At 38.0% G+C, this 19,228-nt stretch overlaps 1 protein-coding gene across 8 annotated transcripts in view; it reads right to left on the reverse strand.

Annotated features, from left to right (window-relative positions):
- Positions 1 to 18,861, reverse strand: part of CEP295 (centrosomal protein 295) — a 62,901-nt gene extending 44,040 nt beyond the window's left edge. For 4 of the 8 annotated variants that reach the window (XM_070457120.1, XM_070457121.1, XM_070457118.1 and 1 more), the window contains exons 1-7: positions 18,697 to 18,860; positions 14,401 to 14,537; positions 12,629 to 12,829; positions 10,654 to 10,778; positions 9,888 to 9,981; positions 7,361 to 7,453; positions 1,254 to 1,394 (exon numbers count right to left, since the gene is read on the reverse strand). In XM_070457120.1, the coding sequence (XP_070313221.1) occupies positions 1,254 to 1,394; positions 7,361 to 7,453; positions 9,888 to 9,981; positions 10,654 to 10,778; positions 12,629 to 12,829; positions 14,401 to 14,537; positions 18,697 to 18,832 (927 nt within the window). In that variant the 5' untranslated portion in view covers positions 18,833 to 18,860. Of the gene's footprint in view, positions 1 to 1,253; positions 1,395 to 7,360; positions 7,454 to 8,704; positions 8,897 to 9,887; positions 9,982 to 10,653; positions 10,779 to 12,628; positions 12,830 to 14,400; positions 14,538 to 18,696 lie in introns of those variants that run through there. The other 4 variants (XM_070457119.1, XM_070457125.1, XM_070457124.1 and 1 more) reach the window with 4 other exon arrangements.
- Positions 18,862 to 19,228: the final 367 nt, after the last annotated feature.

The following is a 19,228-nucleotide window of genomic DNA, read 5'->3' on the forward strand; positions in this document are numbered from 1 at the left end:
ACTCCAATTAAGGTGCCACTGCTCCTGCAATATACTTCGTTTCAGTTCTCCACGCTGCCAGCAGCAGACACCATTCTCGAGTGAGCACCAAGACTCATGGTGACTGTGGCTTAACAAGTATTTCCTGTTACTCCACACTATGCTTGTGAGTAAACAGCGAAGTAGTGAAGGAGAGAGGAAAACCCTGGGAAGATTGACCATGGAGTCTACTTTCTTCACCACTAAACACTACTAATTTATGCAAGAATGTGCTCAGTTTATATTACTTTCCATGTTTTTTTCCCTGTAGGTTTAAAACTTAGATGAAATTCATCTTTTAGCTTTTGTAAACTAGGGGTAAGTTATGATTATCATGATGATCATAACTGACTGTAGTCTCTCTTCATGGAATTTCCCAGGCAGGATTACTGGAGTGGGTAGCCATTCCCTTCTGCAGAAGATCTTTCTGACTCAGGGATCCAACCCAGGTCTTCGGCACTGCAGACAGATTCTTTCCTGTCTGAGCCAACAGGGAAGGCCCAGAGATAAAAACTAAAAATTTAAGGGAGGAGGTCATAATTCAGTTCAAATTATACAAACTTTAAGACATCTAATTTTGTGGCATCTAATTACCATAGAAGTGCATTAAAAACTCATTCTTCAGATAAATGTTTAAAAATCCAAACATATTAGTCAAATTCAGAAAAAAAAAAAAGACTTCTAAGAAGAGGAATTGTTTCTATGCTGTTTCAAGAATAAACACTGAACAATACGCATGACAGATGCAATGCTGTAACTACAAAGCCAGTTTTCACCATACATATTTTATAGCTCCGCAACGAAGTTCAATGTTTCTTGACAGCAAAGATTATGACTATTTTTGAATCAACATTCTGCAAAGGCAACAAGTCCTTTGCTTGGTAAATATTTAATGATTTGAATCTGAAAATCCACAGAGCACAAATGTAATTCAAATAACTAAATTAGAAAAGTGATTAATTTCTTCTTGGTCTATTTTTAAACTGATTAATACATTAAACTTTTAATATATCCATTAGTACAAGTTTTAGAAGAAAAATTAGAACAGTTTCACCCAACCTGAATTTGAAACAAGGAGGTAAAAGCAAGTCGGAAAACTTGGAAAGACATGAATCAGACAGTATTTTCCCATTCTTCATGACTCTGTCCTTTGAGACTGTTCACTATCAGTTAAGTCCTACGGTGCCCATAGGTAATGCCATCAGTAGTGGTCACAGCCAGAACTGAATGCTTACTTGAGCCAAATGGATCTTTTTCATTGCTTGGAATCCCCGGGCATGTGCCTTCTCACTCTGTTCCATCTTCTCTTGTGCTGCCTGCTTCTGTAGTTCTTCTAACCTTTTAGCTTCTTCTTCAGCAGCCAAATGAGGATCTGGCTAGCAGTCAATCAATAACATTTTAGACAAATAAAGTATGAAACAAAGTGGTAACTAAAAGCAAAACAACCCTAAAATCATGTTTTTCTATTTATATCAAATTAAATGATAACCAGCTATATATATTTTTTCAAGTTATAGTTTTAAATACCCGCAATTATCAACAGCATGTATATATGAAAAAAGTCAAATTGTTAGTGTAAACAGTTTTACAACTTGTTCATTTTAAAGGAAAGTATACTATACTCATCCAAATACATTCCTCCATCATATTTTTATTAAGAAATTCTACTAAAACAACAGCGTTGAAAGGTAAACAAAGAGTTAAGAAACCACAAACATCAAAGGTCATGAAAGCCATTAGCACTAAGATTTGCCTTTGGTTTTCAGCCAAAATTTGCTGCTTGGCTTGCACCTTGGGAAGGCCAAATCACCAAAACACCTCCTTTAACATAATTTCTGGCTTCTAGAACTTGTGCATAATCAATGATCATGTGGTTGTACAGTGAGCCATTATTTCATTAACATAGCAATATTAAATGTGTGTATGTGTGCTGGGGGGGGTGTGGAACACAACCTGGATTTACTATTATACCTAAACATTCACTTTCAAATACAGGTAAGCATTTCAAATATAACTTTAAGTAAAAATATTTTACATGGTGATAATCTATCAGTCAATGAAACAATAACCACAAAAGCTATTAACCACATATTTAAAATTATTTATAACTCTCAAGTAGTGAGATAAATAGGTAAAGAGATAGCTAATGAATTAACAAAGAGTAGGGACTTCCCTGGTAGTCCACTGGTTAAGACTCTGCCCTCCCACTGCAGGGGATGTGGCTGGATCCCTGGTTAGCAAATTAAGATCCTGCAAGCTGCTCGATGCAGCCAAAAGATAAGAAAGAAACAGTGTACTGGCCAAATAAGTGTATGAAAAATATTACATTCCTTTTGAGCTAATAAATATTTATGTAAATCCTTATGTAACAAAGGTCAGACTAAATCAAAGCTATAATCTATATAAAATTTTTCAGTGTATTAACACGTAAATGAATTAAATTAAAATGAATTTTAGGAGCAACATTTCATTTAGGCCATGAGGTTTTTAAGAAAAAAAGTTATTTGGGAATTCTTCACATCATGTGAGGGTGAATTAAAAGCCAGAATGTCAACTGTGATAAACCAAAATTTGAAGAGAAGGAAAAACTTCAAAACACACAACATGTATAATAAACAGACTAAGTCCAGATATAAGAAGATATAAAGAGTATCAATGAAGGGTCAGAGAAACATTAGACATGCCAAACAAGTTTTAATCTGACCCCTGCTGCAGCTGTTCAATTGCTAAGCCGTGTCCAACTCTTTTGGACTATAGCCTGCCAGGCTCCTCTTGTCTGTGGAATTTTCCAGGCAAGAATACTGGAGTGGGTTGTCATTTCTTTCTTCAAGGGATCTTCCCGACCTAGGACTGAACTCACATCTCCTGCACTGGCAGGTGGGTTCCTTACCATGTAATCTGACCACTCAAAAACAAGGTTTTACAAGGAATTGTCTTCTTTAAGACAATCTGCTAAAACTTTGTGTCAATGCAATGAAAAATTTAAACAAATATCTGGTTGAAATTGCCAGATTCTATTTTTACCAGCTGAACTCAAAAGATATAAGTGAAATTTGCAAAAAGTGTGAATCCCAAGCAAAACTACTTTTTGGAAAATATCTGTCTGAAAACATCTTTCCTATGAATAGTAATCTGCAGTGCACAAAACAATAACGCTTTCTTAATTGGTGGCTGCTTTTAGGCCTACTATGGTGTTGTTGAATGTTACTCTCTAGTCAAGGTTGTATCCATTTCTAAAAGGCTGTACCTTCTTAGATTAACTTTTAAAAATACAGTGGGATTTATTTGGATTCTTTGGTATTTTTAAAGCTGAACTAAGATTCATTTTCTGGACAACCAGCTATCACCAGGCTCATTAGGTGTGTCACCTCTACTTACAAATTTTCTCACTATTTTGCCACACAGATGAGTTGGTTCTTGATAAACTGTTCATAAGTAGCTCGGCTGGTTTCGGGATACTTAGCTAAAATTCGTTTTGTTAAGTCTTTACTAGTTAACTCATTATGGAAAAGGTGCAAGGAGTAATCTTTGCTTGTTTGTACTTTTTTTCTTTCATTGTTCCCTTGCAGTACTTTCTCTACAGCATCATGTTTAAAATTTCTATCTCCTATACTTTAAGTGATAGATAAATGTTTTGTTTTATTTTATTTTTGGTGATTTAATTGGGAGTGGGGTTGTGGGCGAAATTTAGTTCAAGATATTCATGATATGTGAAACATTCTAGGTGTAAACTAGGTGCTTTGTTTAAGCTATGTCTTGGTTATCCAAGCACACTTTCCAGAATGCTTACCTTGTTACGACCTGTCCCCTCTCACATGGTTAATACGTATGAAGAGGTTTAAGTGTACTGTGCTTATTTGAGGAGGGTGACAGGCGGTGTGTGCATGCTTCATGGCCTAGTTCAACTAAGCACTCAATTCTTAGTTTACTACTAAATCCTCTTTTGGTTATCAGCTTCATAGTAACTTCCGTATTGGGTTTTCTTAAATTAAAAAATGTAGCCCATTTCTTCCCACTCCATAGATTACACCTTGACCTAACGTTTTTATGTACTATGATTGTGCTTACTTTTGTTTCTTTTCAGGGTTTGCTGAAGATGGTGGTGTATAGACTGTATTAGCAAGGACTGGTGAGGTTTATCAGCGTTCATCAATTATAGAACAGGCTCCTCTAGAAGGGTATAAAGCACCGCCAAGTCCTTTGAGTTTTAAGCTGTTGCCACTAGTACTGTGGCGAACAATTTTGTTTGTGTAATTATTTGTGTTTAGGGCTCAACATAGTGGGGTATCTAATCCCAGTTTGCATCTTAGCTATCGTGTGTCAGCGGCTATAGAGTTACTTCTGTTGTTTATTTTTGTTATAATTATGGCTTTTTACAGCTTAATTAGAATTTAACTTTATTTGGTGTAGTGCTTTAACATGCTTTACGCCATATCCCTATTAACTTGGGTTAATTGTATGACCGCGGTGGCTGGCACGAGATTTACCAACCCTGATCAATGTAACTTAGTCAAATTTTCATTTATGGCTTAATTTTTACAACTGCTGTCTCCTGTGGGGGTGTGGCTAAGCAAGGTGTCGTGAGCTACACGTGTGTGCTTGATACCAGCTCCTCTTAGTCTTATTAATCTAGGGGGCATCCTCAGAGGGATGTGGATGCTTGCATGTGTAAGTCTATTAAAAGTCAATAGGAAGGCTGGGACCAAACTATGTGTTTATGGAGTTGATGTACTCATCGAGGCATCTTCAGTGCCTTGCTTTAGTGTTTAAGCTACATTAACTATGCATCATAAGGAGGACCAGGCATTTATATACCTACAAGTGATTAAATATGCTACTTCTGCATCTTCTACCCAAGAAATATAGACGAAAATCTTTTCTGTTTGTCTGCTGACATTTCTGGATCTTACAGCAAATACAGTGGATGTGATTAGAAAAATATTTCTAGGATGAAAAATCCATTTTAACAAGTGCTATGTAACAGTCATTGACAAAGGAACAACTCAGATGAAAACATCCTTAGTATAAAACAACTTTTTAATACTAAAATTAAAGGATGAAGAGCAGGAGTCATTTAGGAATTTCAAGCATATGAAGTTTTGTTTATGTGTACAGAATGTAAATGTAGCACAAAATTTAGAGAATAACTGGCTCTAAATATGAATATAGCAGGTCAGTGTCATCATTCTGTCAAAGACAACCTTTATAACATACCAGAGACTCTATCAAGTAGATCCACTTTATCAAGATATTCAAACAAACATGATAGCAACTCTCACATGCTGAAAGACTCACTGAACATAATGAAAGTGCTTATTTGGAGAAAGCAGCTGAAGGAATCACTGAAATATATGCCAAGAATGCCAAGTAGTTTTTATATGATACCTCCTAAAAAGATCCTATCATTCTACTCAAAGAAAGATTCTAAATTACTGCACATGTGAAATAAGCTTAGATGCAGATGAAAATACAGAGATTTGTTTTCTGGGAAATCAAACACATTACTGCACTGTCACATTTTAAACCCAAGGTTTAAGGACAGATTTTTCCTAAGAGATCGTGTAAGGAAGAAAATACCAGAATGCTTTAGTTTGTGGGACACTTTTTATAAAACTGCATTATAACTATTAATCTAATCTTCAAGTCCAGAAATTGAAGAAAGTAGTCTTTTAGTTACTGTCAAAGAGAAAAGTTTAAAAACTTACTATGACATCATCAGTGATACCCTATATGACAGCTAAAAATAGAAATGTCTTTCATCAATCTTAGTATAAAATATATATTTAATACTAATATAAAGTATTGAAGTTATAATATTTTACAATTTTAAACAAGCTTCAAGATTTATTCCTTTCTTAGAAGTTAACTTTATGATGCTAATACTCATCTTGTGTCTTGATCAAATATTGATTTTAACATTTGTTATTACAGAATTTGTTGCATTCTAACCTCCACATGAATGCTACACTGTGAAATAGTGTATATATCTAGTAGATAAATATACTGACCATGAAAATTCACTGTTACAAAGAAACAGCAATTATAACAAGGAGTAACAATCATTTGTCACTTTTAACATGGACAATTAATTTTTAAGCCATATCATTTCCTACAGACAAGGGTATGGTGTGCGTGTGTGCTAGGTCACTTCAGCTGTGTCTGACCCTTTGCGACCCTAAGAACTATAGCCCACCAGGCTCCTCTGTCCATGAGATTCTCCAGGCCAAGATACTGGAGTGGGTAGCCATTCCCTTCTCCAGGGGATCTTCCCCACCCAGGGATCGAACCAGGGTCTCCTGCATTGCAGGCGGATTCTTTACCACTGAGCCACCAGGGAAACCCATGGGTATGGTAAGATGGCCATTTTCACATGTTGCAGTCACTTTTTAAAAGGGTGTAAAGATCTATATCAAGTATCTGTGATAAAATGTTATACACTGTGGAACTGATAATTTCTCTTTTAGACATTTATTCTAAACATACAATCAGAGCTGTAGACAAGCGTGGCTTTATTGGTGGTCCTGTGGTTAAGAATCTACGTTGCAATGCAGGGAACACCGGTCTGACCCCTAGCCCCGGAGGATCCCACATGCTTTGAGGCAACTAAGCCCAGGCACCACAACTACTGACGCGCACAGGAGGCCAAGCTCCACAACCAGAGGCCACCGCCACAAGAAGCCAAGCACTGCAACTTGAGGGGAGCCCCCACTCGTCACAACTAGAGAAAGCCAATGGGCAACACCAAAGACCCAAGCACAGCCAGAAATAAATAAAAAAAATTTTTTTTAAAGTTATAAAAAATGTACAAGATGAGTATGTTTGCATTACTTACGAAGCAAAAAAACTCTCCAAAACAGAATGGTTAAATAAACTCTATAATGAAATATTTAAGTAGCTATTAAAAATCATGTTTTAAAAAGCATGTGTATATGTTTATATACAAATAATGAAAATGTATTAATTAAAAATATTATAAGGAATCCATTAATGTATTAACCAATTACTTTTTGGTGATGAAACCTTAGGTTTTTTCCCATAGTGTATAACAGTATCTAGTTTCAAATTTCTAGAGTATATACTATTTTTATGTCAAATAAACTTTTATGGTAAGAAAATTAAATATATCCATTTAAGTAGCCAATTCCTTTCATTCATATTATATCAGCATTCCATTCACATTCAACATGACATTGTAATTCAAAGCATATTTAAAAGATTTTTTAATCACTCTTACCCTAAGACAGTCAGTATAGCTGTTCAAATTTTGATACCTGGGAACAATATATAACTCAATTCAATCGACAGAGAAATAATAGTGAGAGTCATGAAAAAAGTCAATCACCTGCTTTGTGTCCACCTCTCTACTCACAAAAGTACAAAGATGATGGTAGGTAGAACTGTTCGTCTTCACATTAGTTTTCTTGACTTCAACATTCTGAAAAATGAAACAAAATAGATTGTTAGGTTGAAAGTATTCATTTTTATTTGAAGCAGCATCCAATGAAAAAAGTAATTCTGTATTTTAATCAGTTATTCTTTATTTTTTTTCTTCATGAGAGCGTGCACTCTTTTTCCACTAATCCGGAATCTAGCTTTAAAAGTCAGGTTATTATTTCAGTAAGAATAATGAACAGGTGATGCTCTATAGTTTACTGTATGACATCAGGAGGCACATAATGGCAAGGTGTGCCTCTGTTACTGATTTTAAGTTTGCTCATTTGGTTATGATGTTTCATAATCACTGATAATAGAAAGTCCTCTTCTGTCGAACAGAAGTAGGCCAATGAATAAACATAGAAGGATGATCGATACTTGTGATGCTAAGTATCATCTCCCAGATTACTTGGCAATTGAAAAGAGAAAAATTTATGAATATAATTGAGATCTCTTGTACCCACATAACCAAATCAGACAAATACAGAACACAAGAAACTAGTCTATTCAAAAATTCTGAAATAAAAAAGTTGGCCAGGGTTGGGGAAAGAATGTCTTACTTTGCAAGAGACCAAGAGACAAAGCAAACAGAAGCAAGAGGTAAACCTTGACTGGATCCTGGTTACTTTTCTTAGTGTGATATTGCGGCCGCATAGGAAAATGTCCTGGACTACCCTGGTGGCACAGTGGGTAAAAATCTGCCTGTTAATGCAGGAGATACATTCAGTTCCTGGTCTGGGAAGATTTCACAGGCCACGGAGCAACTAAGCCTGTGTACCACAACAAACTGAGGCTGTGCTCTAGAGCCGGGAGCCATGACCACCAACTCTATGAGCAGTAATTACTAAAGCCCACGCACCCAGAGCCTGCACTCCACAACAAGAGAAGTCACCACAATGACAAGCCTGCGCACTGCAACAAAGACCCAGCACAGCAAAAAATAAACAAACGTAAAAAACAGAAACAAACCTAAAGCTTCATGATAAAGAAAGAGAGAATGTCTTTTTTCTCAGCAGAGGTACACTGAAGTATATAGGGTGAAATGTAACCTATAAACCTACATTCAAATATATTTTTATATATTCAAATGTATATACAACCATTTGAAATCTAAACATAATGCAAAATGAAATCTACACACAAGCTATTTCTTAACTCTTCTCTGTATTTAAAATTTTTTCATACTAATAATGTTGGGGAAAGAAGTACCACCACAGTTTAACATATAACTCATATCTGCCAAATCACTTACACAGACAATGTTTTGGTCAGTTTAAAGTTTTGACCTTGACTTGTTAGGGCTTCCCAGCTGGTTCAGATGGTAAAGAATCTGCCTGCAATGCAGGGACCTGGGTTTGATGCCTGGGTTGGAAAGATCCCCTGGAGAAGAGAATGGCAACCCACTCCAGTATTCTTGCCTGGAGAATTCCATGGGCTGTACAGTCTATGGGGTCAGAAAGAGTTGGACAAGACTAAGCCACTTTCACTTTCGGCTTGTTAGAAACATTAAGAATTATGACAAAAGTAATAATAATAAAAAAATGGTATATACTCCCTGCCTTTTAACAAGGTACCGGGGGAGTGGCTGAAATCTGACTTCTCTGTTTGGATCTTACTGGATCAAATGTCACATGGCAGATGTCTAACATAAAAGTAGGAAGGTTGACGAAACCAGAGGCTTAAGACAAGACTATCTGGTACTGAGGCTGATCACACATACATAAAATACATTTGTCTATACAACAAAATAATATATCCTATTTGTATTTTTTTAAATTTCTGTTTTTAACTTTTTTGATAAACACACCTACGTAATTTTGATAATCATCCAAATGAGCTATTTTAATAACCAAAACAAGATAATCTGAACAGGAGAAGCAATGCCTTTCAAAATTAATTTCTGATTAATAAGTGAAATTTTTTTTTTTAAAAAGCTTCAAATCACAAAATTACTCATTTTACTCTCACAAAGCAACAAACTTTTCTTACCATTTCACATATCTTATGTGAATTTATTAACTTATCTGGACCTCATTTCTGTGTCTATAAAATGGTAACTATTTACAATAGTCGAATCTTGAATGTGGGAAAATCTTTAAGGCAAATAATCCTTTTCTTTCCCAATAAAATAAAAAAGGTTACAGTTTTTCAAACAAAAAATCTCTTGAGAGAACTGGAGAACACTGAACACAGACTGGGTATCAGATTATACTGGGAACAACATTATATTAGCATTGTGCATTAAAATCCTTAAATATCAGAGATACAAACTAAAGCATTTGTGGGTAAAATGCTATCTAGAATTAAATATTCTAGATATGTAGTACCTGTACAGTTAAAAACTAAGTTCAAACAAATGGTATTTGGACGTGCACTGAATTCTAACAGTAAAGAAGAATTACTATATCCAAGCTCCCATACCCAGAGTAATTCACCTCAAAGAGAGCTGGAGGAGGGGGTGGCAGACTTGCGATTTTGGCAGATCTCTCCTTTTCTACAAGTAGAGCTTCTTTTCGAGCTTTTATATGCCTTAAAAAATAAAAGATGTCATAAATTAATCTCTCAAATAATGTTACAGTACAACTCAAAGTTAAAAATATAAAAGTCATTACAATCTTAAGAAATCTTCCACAGCCTGATCCCATAGGCTCAAATGCTATTTAATAAAGAGTGTATACACATGTGAGAAAATAAGAGTAAAAGAGGTGTAGCTAGACTTAAAGCTCCACAATGTGGACTGACCCAGCAAACATCGTTCTTTAGAATAATCTGGACTGAAAAAACCTAAAAATGATAAAGAGAAGCCACTGTATAAAATGACCACTTCTGACTAGCTAATAGGTTCTTTCATTTTTACAATATGCAAAAATCTCATCAACGACTTGCAGAGTGTATAGCCTCTTTTAATTTTCGTCATTGCACTGATTTTTTTCTTTTTATATCAGAGGCAGATAGATTTTGGTTGACCTGCATTCTAAACTAGTAATACATTTCTTCAGAAACTCAGTAACTGCTGCTAAAGTCAGAACACAAAAAAAAGTTCACTTGTTAGAACATACTCCCCCCAATGCATTATTTTAAACCAAGTGTAACAAACACCATGGATACACTATATAGCTCTAAAAAAGTATCCAATGTACCCTTTAATTCCAGCTATGTCAGTTTCAGCGGAGAATACAGTAAAAATTACTATTACATTACCAGGTTTTTTGTTTCATTAACATTTCTTTTTGATTTTTCTGTACTTTCAGGGCCTCTTTATGTCTCATTTCTGCCTTTTTTTTCCTTTCTGCTGCCCGGTGTGCCAGAGCATTTAAATCAGGCTCCTAAAAACAAATATTACTTAAAATGTCATGTTAAACAAGACTAAAATGACAAATATATAATAATATGTGTGATACTCTGCCAGGGAAAAAATCATGAAGATATATTCAAATGAAAAACTGTGCTATAGCACAAAATTAACGATGACATAAATAAAGCTACAAAAATCTGATGTCAGAACTTAAAGCTATTAATACTAAAAACACAAACTAAAACCAGGGACCAAGAATATTTTGATTGACACATTCTTTAAAGAGTTCTTCTTCCTAACTAAAAGTTTGGTAACAAAGACAAGCATTCTTGAAATCCAGCTTGTTTATTTTGTGTAACCATCTCTGGGACCACAATCTAGGATTTTCCAACCATAAATCAGAAGAAACAAAACAAGGTCAGGGAGTAGTCTTAAATACTGAGTTAAGTACTACTTTGTCTTTGTGAAAGGATGAACTCGAGTGTATACACATTCAACTACACATTTTGGAGGTGTGAGGAAGGAGTGATAATGAAAATGAAATCAGAAATCTGAATTCATCCCACCAAACTTGTCCCAAATGACTGAAATGAATAACAACTTCTAATTCTGAAGGTTACTCTTTTATTTACGCAGTTGTTAAGGACTGGAAAAGAATAATGTTTGTTTTTTTTTTTAAATGAAGTATAGTTTGATTTACAATGCTGTGTTAGTTTCAGTATAGAGCATAGTGACTCCATTATACATACACATATATATCTATTCTTTTTTGGATTCTTTTCCCTTGTAGATTATTATGAAATATTGAGTATAGTTTCCTGTGCTCTACAGTAGGTCATTGTTGGTTATCTATTTTATATATAGTAGTGTGTGTGCTAATCCCATTCTCCTAATGTATTATCCCTTACCGCCCACCTATGGTAACCCTAAGTTTGTTAGAGAATAATAATAATAGCGAATAATAATATTTATATAATTTATATAATTATAATAATAATGAAATAATAGAGAATAATAACTTAAACATCATAGAAAACAGATTTTCCTTGACATGCCTCTTAACAGGAAATCAATCAAATAGATTCTTAAGTTACATTAAATTTACAAAAACATTGAGGCTGCCCACAGCAAATTCTACACATGAAAACATATTTAAAACTAAGACCATGCCATCTGGTCCCATCACTTCATGGGAAATAGATGGGGAAACAGTGGCTGACTTTATTTTTCTGGGCTCCAAAATCACTGCAGATGGTGACTGCAGCCATGAAATTAAAAGATGTTTACTCCTCGGAAGGAGAGTTATGACCAACCTAGATAACATATTAAAAAGCAGAGACAACTTTGCCAACAAAGATCCGTGTAGTCAAGGCTATGGTTTTTCCAGTGGTCACGTATGGATGTGAGAGTTGGACCGTGAAGAAAGCTGAGCGCCGAAAAATTTACGCTTTTGAACTGTGGTGTTGGAGAAGACTCTTGAGAGTCCCTTGGACTGCAAGGAGATCCAACAGGTCCATCCTAGAAGAGATCAGTCCTTGGTGTTCACTGGAAGGACTGATGCTGAAGCTGAAACTCCAATACTTTGGCCACCTCATGTGAAGAGCTGACACATTGGAAAAGACCCTGATGCTGGGAGGGATTGGGGGCAGGAGAAGAAGGGGACGACAGAGGATGAGATGGCTGGATGGCATCACTGACTCGATGGACAGGAGTTTGAGTGAACTGGAGCTGGTGATGGACAGGGAGGCCTGGTGTGCTGCGATTCATGGGGGTCACAAAGAGTCGGACACGACTGAGCGACTGAACTGAACTGAGTAACACCAATCTACTTTTAACAAGTATCATTACCACAGACAGGCAGTCAAATAAGTGCTCACTTACGTTTTCTTTGGCTTGTTGATGCCCCTCTCCCATATTTCTTAAACTTGCCAAATACAGTTTTTCCAAGTTCTTTATTTTCTGAGTTTGTGATTCCTCCCATTCTGTCCTTAGTTCCTCTGCCAAACGAGTGAATTGCTGATTTCTCCTCTGTTTTATATCTTCTCTTATTTGTAAAGCAATATCTCTTTCTTGTTCTCGAACCTAAAGGAAGAATATTTAAGATTATATGAAAAGAGGCTTACTTCAACTTTTTGGAAAAGCTCTTTGGAAAGAGGATCCTAAATGAATCTGATTCAGGTATTAGATATATCAATTCTCCAGAGTATTCACAAGATATAAGATAAGGCCTATTTAAGGCAGAAAATCCAGGTGATGGAGGAAAAAACAAAATCTCAAGACTACTTACAAAGTTCCCTGATAAGCCACTGTTTCCTCCCCCGAGACCTAAGGGGACTGCCATTACCATTCTGATTACATACAAGAAGCTAAACTGGCAAGCATGATTCACTGAAATTTATAGCCCAGATAAATACAGAAAGATCTAGATGAGAATGATGTTATATATCACCCCCAATTCTGGAGAGAATGGGACATAAAACGTTTCACAAGGACTTAACTATGTTACTCTAAAAAGACTTCTAGACAATAATCTATAACTTCTGAATAAATTTATTTCAGTAGCTTTCCAATAAATCTTCTTCAAAGTCATTCTAATAATCTTCATCAATTACATGATTTTAAAAATGAACTATTTTCAACAATGGAGTTGGAGGAGTATGTTTGCGTATGTTTTTGTATTGATTCGCAGGTTTTTTGTTTGGGCTTCTTTTTTTGCCTTTATGCCAGATGATGCATTTTATGAATTTGTTTGAGAGAAGATCTTGGGAAATAAAAATTGCATACATTATATAAAGAGAATAAATAAAAATACCATCAAATATTTAGTAATCTCAAAAATGAACTATTTTATAATAATTATTGATTGAAATAATCCTTATCCTGAAACTCTTCAATTTATTTACTGTTTCAGTGTACTTCTCAAGTTTTCCAAAACTAGTTAATATGTAAGAACCAGAGCTCTCATAGAGCCAGAAGAAATTTTTAAATGCAATATTTTATTTAGAATACTCTAATGTAAAAAACCTAACAGAAGTAGAAGATATTAAGAAGAGGTGGCAAGAATACACAGAATTAAACAAAAAACATCTTCATGACCCAGATAACCATGATGGTATGATCACTCACCTAGCACCAGACATCCTAGAGGGCGAAATCAAGTGAGCCTTAGCATCACTATAAACAAAGCTAGTGGAGGTGAGGGAATTCCAGCTGAGCTATTTCAAATCCTAAAAGATGATGCTGTGAAAGTGCTGCGCTCAATATGCCAGCACATTTGGAAAACTCAGCAGTGGCCATACCTCCAAGAATTGGTGATGGACAGGTAAGCCTCAAGTGCTACAGTCCATGGGGTCGAAAAGAGCCAGACACGACTGAGCGACCGAACTGAACTGAACTGAATGTAAAAAATGGGCTTCCCTGGTGGCTCAGTGGTAAAGAATCCACCGGCTAATGCAGGAGATGCGGGAGAAAGAGCAACTCAGTCCAATATTCTTACCTGGAAACCCCCCACGGAAAGAGAAGCCTGGCAGGCTACAGTCCATGGGGCCTCAAAGAGTCAGACACAACTTAGTGACTTAACAACTACAATGTAGAAAATACTAATAATTTGGGGGACACAAAGAAGTTGACACTATGTTCCAAATACATCTCACCTGCAGCAATCTTAGTTTTCGTCTTCTTTCATAATCTTCCTTTAAAATGAAGGCTTCCTCATTAGGACTCAATCTCAGCTTGCAAGCATTCACTCCCTTTCTTTTCATTTTCATGTAGTACTTTAAATATGAAGGTTCTGCATTAAAAAAATACATATATATATATCTATTAAAATAAGGCAGTAAAGGTTAGAACACTTTTTAAAGGGCTGTAAACATGAAACAAAATGATTTGGGTAAACTAAGTTCAAATTATTTATAAATAGCAATTATTAATTCAGCATTTCTCACATGGGGAGAAAGCAGTTTAGTGGTGAGTAAACCATTTCAAGCATTACTTGAAAAAATGCTTCCTCATCTGTGGCAGATTATTGTTTACCTGTAATATCTGGGACCTAACTAACTCCTACTTGAGATTTCCAGAGTTTACCCAGCTTAAACATAGAAAACCACAAAGATTTCAAAAGGTGTGTCAGCGCAGAATAAATGCTTCACAAATTACAGCTTAACACTAGAACTCTGATAACTTGTTCATAACCAGCGAGACTACGGCACTGCAAGGGCTCCTGGCTCCTATTTCAGCTGCCAGCCTGTGATATAACATGCTCACCAAGTGTCACTGTATCTTAGGGAATCACATTAACCCCTCCACAGGAAAGCAACTCTTCAGTAATTGGTGGTGTGATTTTTAAATGAAATCATTAAACAAAACACCTCCTAGAACAAAGTTCTGTTTTTAGGTTCAGTCCAGGGTTTAAGATTCCTAGATTTAGTCTTCTATTGCGCCTGTTTACACTCAGGTGTTCTCAATCAAGTCTCTAGATTATAACATGCCCCAATTTGGGAAAGTCTGGTGGGGAGAAAACGAAAGAATTTAAGAATCTAAAGTTTTTATAAAATTTTAAAACCCTCCCCAGGTGACTCTGTATCTCCTTGTTCCAATTATTGCCATTTTCAAAAATTAGACACTTCAGATCAGTACATAACCATGATTTCATCTGAGATCAGTCTCTTTACAACAACCAGGAAGGTAAATACGGTAACCAAACACTTAAATCTTTCTTAAGATAGTATTTTTTGTTGTTTTTGCCCCACTTGGCTTGTGAGAATCCTAGTTCCCTGTGCAGGGATCAACCTGGGCCCCCTGCAATAGAAGTGCAGAGTCCTTATCAGTAAACCACCGGGAATCCCCTTCTGCAGCCCGTTTAAGCACCACTTCCCTGTGAAACTGCCCTCCAGGGATTCTTGCTCCGCCCACCTGCCACTCATTCCTGACCTACCTGTCCACAAGAAATGTTACCTTCACATTCATATGGGGACTAATCTATGCTGTCTTGATACTACCTTCCTCTAGTTTTTCATCAATAACTTGCCCTTTCTAGTTAGATTCCTTAACAATAAGGACAGAGGCTCTGGTTTTGGTTTTTTTTTTAATATCCAAATTAACCACGAATAACAACTACCAGGCAGTATTTCACATACTAAGGATAGATACTGTTTTCACTCAGGTGTACGAATAGCGGCCAGAAGAATTTGGGGTTATCTAATAGGAACTAAGGGCTTCCCTGGTGGCTCAGTGGTAAAGAATCTACCTCTCAATGCAAAGACCTGGGTTCGATCCCTAGGTTGGGAAGATCTCCTGGAGAAGGAAATGGTAACCCACTCCAGTATTCTTGCTATTCTTGCCTGGAAAATCACATGGACAGAGGAGCTTAGCAGGCTACAGTCCATGGAGTTGCAAAAGAGTTGGTACATGACTTATCAACTGAACAAACAAAAAAAGGAACTAAAACTTTTTCAGTGAACTCTCCATCAAAAAGAAGGCAGGAATCATCTTATTCATGGTTGTATGTGCAGAGCCTAAAAACTGCTTAGCTCCTAAGTAGGTCCTTTAGTGTGCTGACTGAATGAATGACTCATTCAATGAGTTAATTCACATAAAGTGCTAGATAGGTATATGTGGTCACTGTTACAACCTGATGACAAAAAGGAGTGACTGCTTACATGTGAAAAATCTTTTCCAGCTGCAACCCACTCAGCTGATATTCACAAGGCTTTGGTAATGTACTCTGTGAAAGTGCCAACCAACCATTCTCTTTATTTTAGACAAGAATCAAAGGCCACTTAGGTGAAAGGATTTGACCTGAGTAACAATATCTACTGGCAGAGCCAAAAGAAGAATCTGGTGTTTCTTATATATGGCTCCTAAATTTCTGAAATGCTAAAATATAGGTAGTGAGGAAAATTTTGTTTAATCCAGTATTTTTTGCAAGAGGGGATTGACAAGAACTAAACAAAGAGAAAACAAGTAATCCTGTAATCCTCAATTTTCTTTCCTAGAGGATTACAGGAAAACAAGCATACATTTGTTACTTTTACCTAAGATGTGACAGAATAACTGTTTTCTCTTGTGTAGTAATATCTTAATTTTTACACTTGTTTGGAAATAATCTTACTTAGTATTCGCAGCTTCTCTAAATGTCAACGACAGTACAACAACCAAAAGCAGGAAATTAACACTAGCACAATACACTAGCTAATTTACAGACCTTATTCAAATTTCTTCAAATGTCCCACTAATGTCCATTTTCTGGATCAGGTCCCAAGCCAAGGAAAACATATCCTTTGACTGCTGCGTCACTCTAGGTCCTCAAAGCAGATGCTAAAATGGCATAAAACCCTCGAGGATTTTAGTAGGGGAAATGCCTGTGTGAGGGAAAATGGGGAGGGAGCTGGGAAAAGCTAGGAGTGTTTCAGACTTTCATGCAAATCTGCCATTGAGTGAAGGAGGAAGGCAAAGTTGGGTAGACGACCCTTGAACTGTGCAGTCTAAGGAAGCTTCAGGAAGACTTCTGGGGAATCCTTCAGCCAAAATCCCTTGTGTCTCAGGAACAGGCCTGCCTTCACAACCACCCCACGCTCGTCATTAACTAGGAGCAGTCTATGGGAGGGATCCAGGTAAACAGATTTCAGAACACAGGGGCTGAGGGTCTGTGAATCATGTTCTAGGCTAGAGTTTTGTCTCCAACTCCTCTAATTTGAGATGTTCCTCAGTCTCGTCACCCCTCCCCCATCTTGACATTTTAAAAAGATACCAGCCAGTTATTTTGCATAATATCCCTCTATCTGGATGTGTTTAATCCCTTCCTATAGTTACACTGAGGTTATGCATTTTTGGCAAGACCACCACAGAAGTCATGAGGTACTCTTCTCAGGGCATCACACCAGAATGAATTTTGATCCCTTGATTAAGAAGGTGCCTAACAGGTTCCTCCACTACAGACACTATTTCTTTTTAAGTATTCGGTGGAGAGATATTTGAGGCTATGTAAATACCATGTTCCCCACCATATTTACCAACTAAATTTAGTATCCACTGATGACCGCATGAAACAATGTATTTTCTACTTAAATTATTCCTTCTACACTTACCAACTGGAATCCTACTGTAAGGAAGTTTCACCCATTCCTCTCTTTAGTATTTATTCATACCAATACAGGTTTTCAAATTCTAAGTACTGTTACTGACAAATAATAGAGGTGATACTACTTATCTTGCAAGACTGTCCTGAAGATTAAACGGCAACGGGCACCTCTTAATCACCTATATTAAGAAGATCTGGCTTCAAGGGCCAATTCCACTTAAAGCAGGAAGACACTTAAAATCACTTTGGTCTCACTTCCTTTAAATATATAAGCACAGTCATAATATCTTCTCCAACAGGTTGTTTTGATTTTGTGTCTTAGTAAATACAAACTGCCAGATACTTTCTAAAATTTAATGACTCTACCGTTCCCCACTGTTTATAAAGCAGACGTTTGCAGCAGAACTTAGTATCTAAGAAATTAAGACACTAAAAGAGAGCATGCTCTGTGCATGAAACGATTCCAAGCTGGTTCCCAGGAGTGAGGCCGCTCCGCGGGTGACCTGGGAGCAGGACGCACCCAGGAGGTCTGCAGTGGCGGCCCCGCAGACCCTTCCGGCCGCCCCGACTTGGAAGCTCAAGCCCCCGCGAGGCCCGACCCCACGGGAACGCGCACGGCCGGCTGCGCCAAAGGCGCCGGGGCGGCCTCTCACACGGCGCAGGCGAGCCCGTGAGGGGACGCGCGCCCCTCCGGGCGCCCCGCGGCCTCGAGCCCATGAGGGGACGTGCGCCCCGCCGGCCTCCCGCCCGGCCTGTGAGGAGAGCCGCGGGCCGCTGCGAGCGCCCCCCGCCGCAGCACACCCCCGGCTCCCCGCCTCACGAAGAAGTGCACGCTCGGGACCCTCGGGAAGCCAGCGCCTCCGTCACTCACCCGGGAGACGAGAGCCGGACCTCAGGAATCGCGGTTCAGACACAGAAGGCCCGGCGGCCCGCCCCACAGCAGCCTCCGAACAGCCCTTCGGGCGTGAGCGGGGCGGCCATTTCCGAGCCGCCGTCACTTCCGTCATTCAAACCGCTCGCCAGTGGCGCGGCTGGGCCGCGGGAAGCGCCGAGCCCCGCCCCGCCCCGGGGGCCGCCGGGATGGCCTCGGCGGAAGGACCTCCCGGGTCGCGTTCCGGCCCTACGTGGGGCCTATTATTTCTCGTTTCGGGCGTGGCTTGGACGTTTTGCTTCACGACTCCCGACGGGCTCGTTTACAGATCCGAGACAGAGGCCCAGGAAGGGAGAGATATTTACCACAGCCCACGCGGGAGGCTTCAGTCTCAAGCGTCTTTATGAAGACGCCTTGGCAGGTGCAGCCTTTCTTGTCTGAGGACACAGTTCGTTTGGTACTTTCCTCACGCTGCAGTTATTTTCTGATAGTTTTCAACTCACAACAGCGAGCCGTACCGTAATGCTGTGCC

This window comes from Odocoileus virginianus, chromosome 28 (genome assembly GCF_023699985.2).
Source record: "Odocoileus virginianus isolate 20LAN1187 ecotype Illinois chromosome 28, Ovbor_1.2, whole genome shotgun sequence".
Lineage (NCBI taxonomy): Eukaryota > Metazoa > Chordata > Mammalia > Artiodactyla > Cervidae > Odocoileus > Odocoileus virginianus.